Below are 14,065 nucleotides of genomic sequence, written 5' to 3'. Positions count from 1 at the left end.
AAGTAGTAGTAGTATAAGATAAGAAAATTGACGTGTGTTGATTGCAAATAAAGTTGGGAACTTTAGAATTGTATTGGACTTGTAAACATTATCAAAAAGTCAGGATAAGAATATGACACTTATTTTATCTCATTCATTCTTCAATCTTTATCAAAAGTAAAAAAAATCTTTGCTAGAGCTTTTACTCAAAATGTAGCTTTATGCAGAACAAACTTAAATTATATATATAAACTTTATCAGAGATTCGAGCACATGACTCTTTTTGCTATAGTAAAAATAGGTTTTAGTGATAATAAATATACATATTAACAAAAATTACTAAATCATTTATCAATATTAGTTAGAAATATTTAAAAATAATTATTATCATTAATTAATTATCAGTAAAAATAATATTTGATGCATGATTTAGATCTCACACTTTCTTGTCGTTTTTCTTTCTTATTATTTTCTAGCTAACATTTTAATATTAACGATTAATTACCACAACAATTTGATTGGAAAATCTCAGATTCTTTAAGGGGTCACTTCAAATATAGAATCCAACCAAAAATAAAGGGAAATACAAAACAAATCCCAACAGAAAAATCATATTCAACCAAAAAAATAACACCAAAATTTCTGAAATTAATATGAAAATTACATTAGTTACTGTAAACCTTTTTTTTTTCCATCACTTCATCCTCTTAATAACAATGATCCTAAGGAGTAATACAATACAATAATAATCATCAGCCTCTGTCACCACCACCACCAGAACAAATAAATACATTTAATTGTCTGGGGAAAATACCACTAATTAATTAACAACCTTAAAAAAAAAAATTAAAAATTACCCACATCTCATTGGAACCCAGCAAACTTTCAGAAAATTAAATTCTGTGTTCTAGGATGGTTTTAAAATTTCAAAAAATAAAAAACCTAACCCTAAATCTTCCTCCTTCAAGAAACTGAACCGGACCGGTTTAAACCCTAGCATTATGCAAAAGAGGAGCAAATCCTTGTGAAGCAGCTTCTTTACAAGAGTGATCTAAACCATCAAACCCAACTTCATTAATCATTTCATCTAAACCCAAAAAATGACCGAACCGGTCTTCATCCCGGTCCAATAACCTTAATATCTCCGAAAAGTACTCAACTTCACAAGGCAAAACTAAACCGCCGGTTCTTTGATACCCAAACTCCTCCTCTGCTTTATCAAGTAGAGATATAAAGACAGGGAGGTTCAAGAACCGGGTCGGAATAACGAACCGGGTTCTTTCTGGACCGATGTAAACCGCTAAAGATCCTGAAGGTGTGCGGCGGCGGCGGTGGTTCGAACCGGGTAAAGCCGGTTCATCTGAATCGGATGAGGAGTATGATAAAACGCCGCGGCGCTTAAGGGATTTGTGTTTCCAACGCTTGACGACTTGTTTGAGGCGTACGATTTGGGTAATCATGTTTACTTTCTTGATGGCAGAAGCCATTGTGTGACGAGAGAAAATGAAGAGAGTGAGAGAAAGGAGGAGATGTTTTGGTGTTTGGAGACTTGTTATTATAGAGGGAAAAAAATTGAAGAGTTGAGGTGGCTAAGGGTAGTGGGATTGTAGAAAAAGTGTACTACTAAATTCCATTGAGTTTGTTTCCTTCTTGTACTTGTTTGATTTTGACCAAGATAGTCTTCCAAAGCATTTTAGGAGATATATTAATTTTTTGTGTAAGTAATACTATCAAACGGTAAGTTATTTATTTAGGTATAAAATTAATGTGGTGTTAATTTGATTTGCAATTTAAGTATTTCACATAAGTAATACATATGGGAATATATGTATTATTTTAGTATAAAGTACAGAAACTTCAATAATTTGAGCGTCAGTTGCATCATATTTCGAAAGTTTATTAAATTATAATAATTTTAGATTTTTCATAATTTGTCGATAGATTATACATGAGTTATGTATCAGATATATAACTATAAACCAGATTCATACTGATTTAGGTATGGATAATTGTGGTTATCTATCAATAACAACATTTGTACCAAATACATTATACAAAAACAAAGTTGTAATGTATCTGATAGAGGTGGAGTGATTTATCCAGATAGAAATTTTTAGAGATTATGTTATCTTAAATCGTGTAATTATGTAATAAGTAAACTCTGTGTCATAATTTATAATCCCAACATCAAAATAATACATAAATTATCTCATAACTAATTTATATATTATTAATATTTGTATTACTTTAACCACTACTAAACGACTCTTAAAGACTTGCTTGGTTGATTATGTTAGAAAATTTGGCACAATGTGCTAACTTATCCATAGAAAGAAAATTGGTATAGAATAGCCAAGTTCTAATTTTCTTGGCATAAAATGGTCTTTTTCACACTGATTGACTCAACTAAATTAGCATTACATGACCCAAAAGCAGGATTGTACATGGTCGGATTGGTTCGAGTTTTTCAAATATCAAATCAAACTATTTGTGTTGGATTTTTAAATCTATAAACCAAACCAAACCAATAAAACACGGGTTTTTCAACTTCGGATTTTTTCAAATTGTTTCGCTAAAGTATTCATACAAACACATAATTTACTTGTACTTCAAATATTTTTTCAGTCCTACCAAAATATAACTATCTAAGGTGTTTCTTAAGAATACAACACAAACAATGATATGATTAATGACACTAAAATATCCAAAAAAAATAATAATAATGAAATCGCATAAAACAAATATTGCAAATTAACAAGTCATAATGAAAATGATCATAATTTAAAAGTACTAAATCATGCTAAAATAAGTTTAATAAGTATTAGTTACATGACTAAATATTAAAGGAAATTAAAATCAGATTATGTACTTTAATTGTCTAAACCAATGTAAAACTAAAGAACAAATATTCAATATTATTGTTATTCTTAGTGTTAAATTTATTTTCTTTTTGCATTAATATTAATTTGATTTTGATTTAAGTTTTATTATAATTACCAATATCTATGGACTATAATCTTTATGGAACCATTCAAAATTCTAAGTTTCAAACTTGAAATAATATATTAAAAGATAAAAGTTATGAAAAAGAATAAGAAATATTTAAAAAATTATATCAAAGTAAATATTTTATGTATAAATATTTTTTTTAAAATTATATATATAATGTCGGGTTGGTTTGGTGCTGGATTGTTTTTTTTAGTTAAAACCAAACCAACCCAAATATAGTCGGATTTTTTTTTCAACACCAAACCCAGTCAAACCAACCACTAGTCGGGTTTTTTTTTCTGATTTGACTCGATTTGTGGTTTGATTCGATTTTGTACACCCTACCCAAAAGACTTAGTAATAATGATCTCTATGAACCTGATTATTATTATTCATATCAAAATTTATTGAATGAAAATAACCACATTATAGATATATGCAATCATAAATCATAGTTATATGCACAACTAATTAAATGTATACATAAATGGTAATTTTTTGAAAGTATGATAATATATACTTAATAAATATAATATATAAGTTAGTTACACCGTGTACTGCCATGTACTGCTGCATATTAAGTTATATTAATATAATTATCTTTGCTTACCAAAAAAAAAAAAGTTAGTTACACCCAGTAATTTTTCTTTTTTTTTTTAAAAAAAATAATGTCTATTGTATAAAAACCTGTCATATAGTTTGAATAATTTTTTTAAAAAAAATGCAAGAATATCAATTTGATTGGCTGAAAATAAAAACATTTTCAGAATATATTGTAATTCTACTGCAAAATACATCCATTAATTCAATTAATACAAAACTTCTCAAACATATATCTCTCTTGCATACGACGAAAAAAAAATGCAGGAATTTTATGCTTATGATTAATTAATTGAAGAAAGAAAATCAAGTTGATAAGTTGAAAATTCATAATAGCTATAAAAATAGTACATCCAGTAATACTTATGGTACTCCACATGTCAAACATATACTTGATTAGATACGAATAAAATATAGGCTTATTAGATAGTTAAGTAAACTATATAAAATACGCCATCTCCTTTTAATTTTACGATTAATTTCGGGTAGAAAATATCTGAAGTTTACGACTTATTGAGATAAATGCATATAATTAAAGAAAATAACATATTTTATGTGATTAACTTAACTACCGAATAAATGAATGAGAACACACATAAAAAAGTTTTTAAAATTTAAACAGAAAATGTCTAAGTTGAACACGTTATCAAGAGTTAAGGTATTCAACTAAAACATGATTTAACTCAGAGTCTCTAAATGCAATATTTTGACAAATTTAAGAGTTTGATCATGTATTAAGCCAATAAAATCTGACATAAATATAAGATGTCTGATTAATTATTTTTTCACTTTAGTGTTAATGCACTCAAACGAATTACTTGATATAGTCGTCAATATTGATTAGCCCTCCTAATACTTTGACCATAAGCAAATCCCAAAAAGACTCTTGAAAAAAAAAAAACTAATCAAGTCGATTAGTTTAAAATTAACTAAAATAATTGTGTTGAAAAAATCTTTTTGGTCAGAAAGTTTGATCAGAATGGTAAAAAATAGCATATTTTACATTATATTATTTTATCTTTTTGAACAGTTTTACCCTTTTAGTTAAAAAATGAATAAAAGATCAGTTTATTTTAAAATAAAAATGATATTATAGACTTTTTAAATTTTCTGGCCATTTAACATTATGTTGTACATTGTACACTCATTAAATGCTTATGGTACAAGACTTGCCAAGCATATATTAATTAGGTAAGACAGATAATAAATTATATAAATGTTGAATTAATTAATGTTGCAATAAGTGTGAATGCATTTTAATTAATTAGCAACTTCGGGAAGGGATTTACAGAATGTACGGTCCATTAACATGCAAATGCATTGACAAAATTAAAGTGAAGAAAAAGGACCTATTTTATTTTTGAATCGAACCACATAAAAATAAGCAACTTATAATAATTAAATATATGAAATAGTTAGTAACAGTAAGTTCACATGTCACATGGCCTAATGTTTGAATTTGGCAACCACTTATAAAAAAAATGACGAGAAAAAGTGATGCTATTCTCTTGGTATAAGGACCATTTAGTATATATTCTAATATTATTAAAAGTGAGAAACATCGAGAGTATATTATATAATATAGTTATAGTTCTGATTATTTTTAATATGTAGCTATAGTTTCATGAGATCTTACTATTAGGTTTTCTAGTTGTATGAATCTAGAATTTATATAGTTAGGTCTCTAATTGTATAAATTCATAATTTGTATAATTCAGTTCGTGATCATATAAATTCAGAATTTATATGTGCTTACCCTAACTATTTGTATACTTTGTATATTTGCAAGCGAAATATACAAGTATAAATTATAGGAACCACATATTATAAGTACTAAATAACATCCTATCCCTTTTAGTTTTTTATTTACCAAAAATCCCTTAAAAATGATGTTTACGGGATACATAGCATTGTGCACGGGATACATTAGGTTTGATACATTCCACATAGCGGGATACATAGCGTTGTGCACGGGATACATTAGGTTCGATACATTCCACATAGCGGGATACATAGCGTTGTGCACGGGATACATAGCGTTTGATACATTTCACATAGCGGGATACATAGCGTTGTGCACGGGATACATGCGGGATACATAGATAAATAAGGTATTTTTAAAATTTTTGAAATAAATAGGGATAAATGGATATTAAGGTAAGTAAAGGAGTGTAGTTAAGTAATTTCTGAGTTCTGAAAACTTTTTAAATGTATAAATACAGAATTGTGTATACTTTTCCTGTTTGTATATTCGCAAGCGAAATATACAAATAGACAAGCAAAATATACATATTTTTTTTGTGTTGTTGCAGATATATAGTAGGAAAAGAATAAAAATTGTAGTTTCAGCTTAGTCATCTTACTTAGCAAGAACGTCAGTGAAGATCGAAAGAACCTTTAAAATAAAAAAACTCTAATAATAATATTTATCATTTTAAAAACTTTTATTTTATTAAAAACTATTATTTAAATATATTCTTAATATTTATGTGACGTTCATAATTCAGTACTCATTCATTGATAAAGAATAAACACGTAACACTCATATCAAAAGATTAATAATTAGTGAAAGAGAAAGTAAAAAAATAAAATAAAAAATAATTATGAAAAGGAGTCAATTTGAATTAATAAAGAATAGTAAATAAATAAGAATAAATGGAAGAAAACAAAATTAAAGCCCTTCACACATCTATATATCTATATAAATCTAAATCTAGAATCGTTGATGTGGCAGCTTTCAATGACCAGCATTTGCAATTATCTATTTTATCTTTTTAATTAAAGTAAAATCTGAATTTTTTTCTAAAATAAAAACTTCAATGAATTAAAATTTCACACTAAATAGGAATAATTAATTACTCAGCAGCCCAAAACGTCTTTGTCAATTTTTTTAGTTTTTATCTCATTTTTTATCACTAAATTAATATAATATTCATAATTTAATGAAAAATTAATCTTATCAATGATTATTACCGTTACAACCTTTCACAATCCATATTTATTGGCCATTACAATTTTTTCATACTAATTCATCATATTTATGAAGAATAAAGTATTTCTAATTTATAAATGGAGTTATAAATCATTCATATCCTATAGCTATATATATGCATACATAGATGCAAAACGGGTAAAGTCTAAAGATATGTATTTTTGTTGTTTTCTTTTTCATTTCCGATAATACCTTTCTCTTTCTCTTTTTTTTTTTTTTTCCATTTGTCGTGCTAATTTTTTAAGGTTAGTAGGTAATTTGTTCATTTGTAATGAGTTTCCTTTTCTTTGTATTTTGCAGGAAATTTTAAAATGAAGCACATGTATGTATTTAACTGTTTTTTATTCTTTATTTTTTGTAATATCTTTTTTTTCTTCATTTTAGTGATGATTCTATCAAAGAAGATTACTAGATACTTAACTTTACTGATGATATGAGTTTATTTGTTTTGTATTTGTAATCAGTGGCGGAGTCAGAAATTTTATAAAGGGTGTCCAAAATATATTATTTAATCATTTCGTGTATTATTTTACTTAGAGAAAATGGTCTAAACCCCTCCCCCCCCCCCCCACCCCAACCTATACCCGAAATTCCAACTACACACTCCAACTTCACGGGTGTCCTATTACCCCCCTGAACCTTTTATTTTTGATATTTTATAACCCTTAAACGCTCAACTTTTGTCATTACCAGATATACACATATATGCTTGTATACAAACGCTAGGTGGGCCCACTTTCTTCAATTTTATTTTCCTATTTATTTCAGATGCAGTAGACCCCACTTTTTTTTAAACTTATTCTTTTAATTAGGTTAAAATTCTCAATTCCAAACATAACAAACAACATGTCTACTCTTCAATTGAATATCAACCTTTCTTCTTCTTCTTCTACATTATTCTTAACAAGTAATGCAAGTCACAGTGACCCAAGAATTGTTCTTTTCAAGATTACTTACTCCGCCACCCAAATAATTTTAACAATGTCATTTATCATGTGATGTAACCTTTTAAAAAATAAATAAAATCGATCTTCAAATGAAAAAATGAATCTTGCAAATTGGTATTTTCTAAATCACTAAATCTTCAAGTTCAGATGTAATGGTGAAGGAGTTGGAGGAAGGTGAAAAGAATGGGTGTACATACGTTGTGGTTCTATATTTATGAATTGAAGAGGGAAATAACTTATTTTTGGGCATTGACATTGAGAAGAAATCTCAAGCTCCATAGCTAGATCTAGTTGACTTTGCAATTTTATATTTATGAGTGAGGAAAATAACTTTGAACCTTGAATCTAATAATTTTTTTTAGAGAAGATTAGAAATTCTAAAGATTCAAGATTTGAAATGGAAGTTACCATTGAAACTTTGAAATGAAAGACAATCGTTCCCAAGCTTCAAGCTTTTTAAATGGTAGAAGAAAGGAAGAAGATGAAAGATTTGTGGGAGAAAAAAAGCTTAGAAATGCAAATTGTAATTGAAAGCCTTAATTTTAGGTTGATTTGGACTTACACGTTGATTTCAAAATGCAGATAATGTGTTTTAGATACATCCTTACGCGCCTAAGGGAGGTGAGAACACCTCCTATGACAGGTCAGCGTTTAAATGTGTAGAAAATAGAGAAATATGAAGTTCAGGGGGGTAATAGGACATCCGTAAAGTTGGAATGTGTACTTGAGATTTCGGGTATAGATTAGAGGGGTTTTAGACCATTTTCTCTTTTACTTATATGTCCACGGTTTGTAATATTTTAGATTTATTTATCATATTGTAATATTATTTTGATTAAGACTTAATTTTTCAAGACCAAGAAGAGTTGGTCATAACTGGGTGAAGTTACTAATTATTCAATCGTTTTTTTATAATTTATAGTTGAGTTTTGAATATATATATATTTTTATACAATTTTAATTTATTGAATTCAAATAGAATTTTTCACGCAATCTTCAAAATCCCCCCCCAAGAATCAAGTAGGATTAACAAAGGAACTAATTAAGTGTCCACCGTACTTATTGATAATGAAGATGCGCAGCTCCAATTTCTAAAAAATTGTATATGACATAAGTTTAGGAATGGTATTATAGAATCTTATTGATAAACTATTACCCACATAGCAATAGATGATTGGCTATAAAATATGAAGTCTTGTACATTACGTGTATAAGCAAGAAGCTAAAATACAAAAGAGCAGTTTTTTACGAGTTCTTTAATCTATTCATTTTCTTAATATAACATATAAAATCTTGATCACTTCTCTCACATCTCCACCATATAACAAAACTGAATCTCATACATTTAACTAATGTGAGACTTCAATATTGAACAATAATTTCAGCTATAGGAAAAGAAATAACTACTATGAATCTAGTAAACCAAGAATCCTTACGAGGAATAATACATAACAAATTGACATTAATGCATATGGGCTTAATAGTAGTAGGATTAAAAGGATTAACTAGAAAGAATCTAGGAACTAAAGTATTAATAGTAATATACGATGATAGGTGGTCTGACTTAAAGAAATCCATCATAGGATTAACAGAAGTAGATATGACCAATAATTGAGAAATATTCTATATTAGCTCAGATTTTATGATTAATTTAGGAGAATTCGGAAAGCATATAAAAATAGGAATACAGACTAAAGGCTACGAAGAAATGAGTACCGGAAATAATCTACTTATGTGTATAGGTTTCATTGGAAAAGTTGCATCTAGAAGTAATACAAGGTTTAGACTAAAAGTAGAAGATGTAGTAGAGGTAATGGGAAACAAAGGCATAAAGTTAATAAAACCAATAAAAATAAATCCGGAAGAATATGCAGGATTAGAGTGGAACCTAGAACAATTTAATAAAAAGAAAGTACTCACACCAGAATCTCATCTAATGTACACTAATACAAAAGGAGAAACATTATAAGATTCACCAATTATAATTACTCTAATCAAACTAATTTAGAAGAAGAATTAGAATTAGAAGAAGAAAAAGAGTTTATGAATGTAGAAATAATACAAGAAGGATATGAAGTAGATGAAGCCTTACAAGAAGCTGAAAGAAGATATAATAATAATGATATAACCTTTAAATGTAGAGGATGTAAGACAAGAAATATGGGTACATTTGAGATAGACAAACATTTTAAAACATGCAAATTCCGAACAGATAATCTAGGGTATAGAAAAGAGTACAATGACCAAGAAAAATTAGAAAGCCTTGAAAAGATAATAGAAAATATATATGAAAGTGAAGATGAAATAGAAAGAAATTCTATAATAAGTCAAAAAGAACTAATGGAATCCACTAGTTCAAGTGCTAGTCCATTCCAATGAACTGCCCAACCACATACGATAGACACAAGTACATGAAATGTACCAAGAAGAAGAGTATTTAGGGTAAATTCAGACACCGTAACTGAAAATGTAAGACCAATGGGTAGAAGGATGCCTATAGAAGAACCTATTCGGTTACAAGAAAGGGGAAGAAAAGGAAAAATATTAAACATAGAAGCACATGATCCTCAAATGTGGAATGCAGTAATAGATTTACGGAAAGGAATAGTAGTAGCATACCATATAAAAACTTACCAAGATGCAGACGCAGAAACAATGTATAAATACATGGAAACCTTTCTAGGAGAATCTGCAAAAGCCTTATGGGAAGCATATAAGTCTAACTTCCCACAAAAATTCTAAGCGTTGGTAAATATGGGAGAATTTTACAAATAAAATACATAGTCTAATTACAGGGGAAGACCCAAATAGTGGTTTAGTAATACTACAAAGAAATGCTTTAATAAAACTGGAACAATTAAGCATTACAAGTTGGTTCCACATAAAGAACTTTCTAAAAGATTATTATTATTACTGTACAATTAGTGGAAATTCTTTTGATGAAGAATTAGAGAAGAAGTTATTTAATAAATTACCAGGAGCTTTAGGTAGAGAAATAGAAGAAAGATGGTATAAAAGGGACGGAGTAACACAAAACCCAAATGGTAAATGGTCTATAGGACATAAAGTACAACATATAATGGAAATATTAACAGAGAAATGTACAAATATACAAATACAAAAACAACTAAAGCAAAATGAAATGGGTTTCTGTAAAAATGTTATATACACAACCCAAAGTTATGATAAAGAACAAAGTAAATCAAAGAAAAGATACAAGAAGCGTCGACCCTACTATAATCAGCAATATAATAATAATAAAATATACTATTTAAGAAGGTCTTCAGTCAGGAAGCCATATCTAAATAAAGATAGACATGTTAGAAAATATAGAAACGATAGGAACTATAAAAATAAGCTAGAATGCTTCACATGTGGAAGTATAGAACATTTAGCAAATGTATGTCCTAAATGATCTTTAATGTCTTTACTAAATACTAAGATATCATCGACATATACTAAGACAAATCGTTTGTAGTCTCCAAATATATTATCCATTTTTCTTTGAAATATTGGCGGGGCAGTTTTTAGTCCAAATGACATGGCTAACCATTCAAAATGTCCTTCAGGGCAAGTGAATGCTGTCCATTCTATGCTTTCGTCATGCATTTTTACTTGCCAATATCTTGATTTACAATCGAATTTACTAAATACCCTTTTTCCTTGGATTCAATTGATTAATTCATTTTTATCTGATAATTTATATGCATCTGTTCTAGTGTTATCATTAAGTCTTTTGTAATTAATTACCATTCTTGCTTTACCTCACACTATCTCACTATAATTTCTTACCATGAATGCTGCTGACCTATGTTTTGACGTAGATCTTCTTATTACTCCTAAGTTTAGTAATTCTTTTATCTGTATACCAAAATCCTCTAAGTCTTGATTAGTTGCTTCAATATCAGCTGTTTTTATTATATATTCAGGGTTTATGATGTATATATATATATATTAGTAAAATTGCTCGCGCTTCGCGCGGGAATTTGATATCACAAAATTTATAAAGTAATACTTAAAACCTATCGGTCATTAAAATTAAAACACTATGTTGTCTTATATACAAGATTACGTTGTAACGAACATTAATAATATAAAGGAAAATGATAATTATAACATCTTATCATTTTTAATTTCATTTTACAATTTATCCTTTTGCCTCCAAGAAGTGTTACTATTTGATATTTTTGGAAAATTAGGTTAACATAGACATGACATATTTAATTTTCTAATAAATAAATAATCTTTATCTGTACTAAAAAATACTTATAACAATTAACTTTAAAGAAACATAAACAACAAAGTTTAAAACATGTACTCAAAAATAACAATTAATATCACAAGCATGAATTTATGACGGTAAAAAATATACCAGGATTTATAACAATAGAATGAAACAGAAAGGAAAAAATTGAGTCCACTGCATGCACAATGTCCCCTTAAGGAAATTATTTCCCTCTAGTACCCGAGGTTTAAAGGAATAGACCCTTTTAGGATGTAACGATTCTATTCACAAGTGTATTGATACAAAAACAATGGTGTCAGTGAGCCACTCAACAGGAGCAAAATACACGAATATTTGATTGTGCAAAAGAAAAAGAAGAAGTTCAGAATTTTTGTTGTTTTAAAATGAGAGGAAATTCCTCTATTTATAGACAAAAAAGGTAGTGTGAACAAATGTTTATTGTGTCTTATCAGAAATGTCACAACTCTTTGGAAAAGTTACAAACCTTCAGAAAGGTCACAACCTTTCATAAAAGTCTCAACTCTTCATAAAAGTAGCAACAGTTCATAAAAGTCACATCTTTTCATGAAGGAAACGGATATTTTTGGAAATAAATAAATTTAAAAGAAAATTCTTGCTTTTGGTGGCGCCACGTAGGCAGACCTAGGTTTTCTTTTATATAAATATATGATATATATATATATATATTTAAAGTTTTTTCCGAGATTACTGGGTGCCGTGGCACCCCCACCTATCCACTTAGTTCCGCCCATGATTACATACAATAAAAAAATAAAATTCTGAAATAAAACTTAACCAAACATGTGAGATATGATAACTAATTAATAGGAGATATATTAATAAATATATATACATAGAAGAAATATTTTTGTGTTGATTTTTTTTCTGTTTTTGCTTAGCATAAAATTTTGACTTCTTTCTAATGGTAGAAAAATTAGTTCTGCTTTAATTTAAAAATAATTTTACTAATTTGTCAAACGCTTTGATTTTTCAAAAAAAATATCTTTTTCTCTGAATAAAGTACTTTTGGTCTCTCAATAACAATACCGAATAGACTTTTAACCCATGAATTTTGTTTTATCTTGAGTTGACTATGAGTATGAGAACAATAATGATTTGTCTTTGGCGGTAAACGCGAGGTGCACAAATATTGTCCTTCCTAATAAGCCTATTGTGAAAGCTCAAAAGTCAATATCGAAGATTCAAAATATCTAAACAAATTAATTTGAAATCCAAATTTTAAAAGTCAATCCAATCTGAATTTATTTAAATTGCAACCTTTTCAACTCAAACATAAAAAATTCTAATCATAGTTTTCATATTCAATTCGAATGATCCAAACATTCACCCCTACCCATAAATAACAAATTTAAAAGGTACTCTCTCCGTCCCATATTAGATGAATACTTTCTATTTTATACGGTATTAAAAAATCATTAATAGATTGATTAACTTCACTATTTTGCCATTTGTTCATATTAATTAGCCTCTTGAAAAAAGAAATTATGAATCTTCAAAATTTGTTTAAACTTCTAAAGGTCATACTCCTTCTGTCCAACAATAGTTGTCCACTATTGAGTTGTCACACCCCTTAAAAGATAATAAATAATAAGGGTAATATTACTATATTATCTTTGACTTTATTAAATTTAATATTGTGAGAAATGTGTTAGATGATAAATAATATCGAATAACAAGGGTAAAATAGACACAAAAGGTAAATTATCTCTAAGTTGAACAAGTATTATTGAAGAGCTATTTTTAATATAGTGAACAATTATTGTTGGACAGATACAATATTAATTGTAAGGGTAAAAATATTTTTTTAATTAATACTATCATAATCATTTATAAAACAAATATTTTTAATAAGATAACAGAGGAAGTACTTAAAAGAAGAGTTAATAAGAGGAAGAAATATTCATATTCTTAAATAGGAGGAAAATTTATTATTATTATTATTATGATTATTATTTTTTGTTTTGTGAAGTGAAAATTTGTAAGCATAGTTTGCGGGATTGACAGTTTAACAGACACCACTTTTCCTTACATGGAGATAAACCAGTGTGGCCTTCAATTTATAGTTTGAAATATAATAATAATAATAATAATATAATATAGTATTATTAAAAAAAAAATTCTTAAAAATGGCAAGATATGATTTGGCCTTAGGCCTAATCAAGGCCCTTCAACCGACAAACAATTCTTCCCGCAAATTGTTTTCTTTATTATTATTATTTTTCTTAAATATAAAGCAAAACCCACTTCAATAAAGCTCCCAGATTGACATTTTACCACAAATATCTCAAAAAA

At 27.9% G+C, this 14,065-nt stretch overlaps 1 protein-coding gene across 1 annotated transcript; it reads right to left on the bottom strand.

Annotated features, from left to right (window-relative positions):
* Positions 1 to 751: 751 nt before the first annotated feature.
* Positions 752 to 1,466, bottom strand: LOC125808535 (auxin-responsive protein SAUR50-like). The gene has a single exon (XM_049488214.1). The coding sequence runs from the start codon at positions 1,464 to 1,466 to the stop codon at positions 966 to 968; it is 501 nt and encodes a 166-aa protein (XP_049344171.1). The 3' UTR covers positions 752 to 965.
* Between the last annotated feature and the right edge of the window lie 12,599 nt (positions 1,467 to 14,065).

Source organism: Solanum verrucosum, unplaced genomic scaffold (assembly GCF_900185275.1).
Source record: "Solanum verrucosum unplaced genomic scaffold, falcon-dt-bn FXZP01000160.1, whole genome shotgun sequence".
Lineage (NCBI taxonomy): Eukaryota > Viridiplantae > Streptophyta > Magnoliopsida > Solanales > Solanaceae > Solanum > Solanum verrucosum.
This window is presented reverse-complemented; position numbering and strand designations above follow the sequence as displayed.

What these genes read in the sequence shown, in the direction of transcription:
- LOC125808535 (XM_049488214.1), bottom strand. Translation starts at nt 1,466, where the DNA reads ATGGCTTCTGCCATCAAGAAAGTAAACATGATTACCCAAATCGTACGC.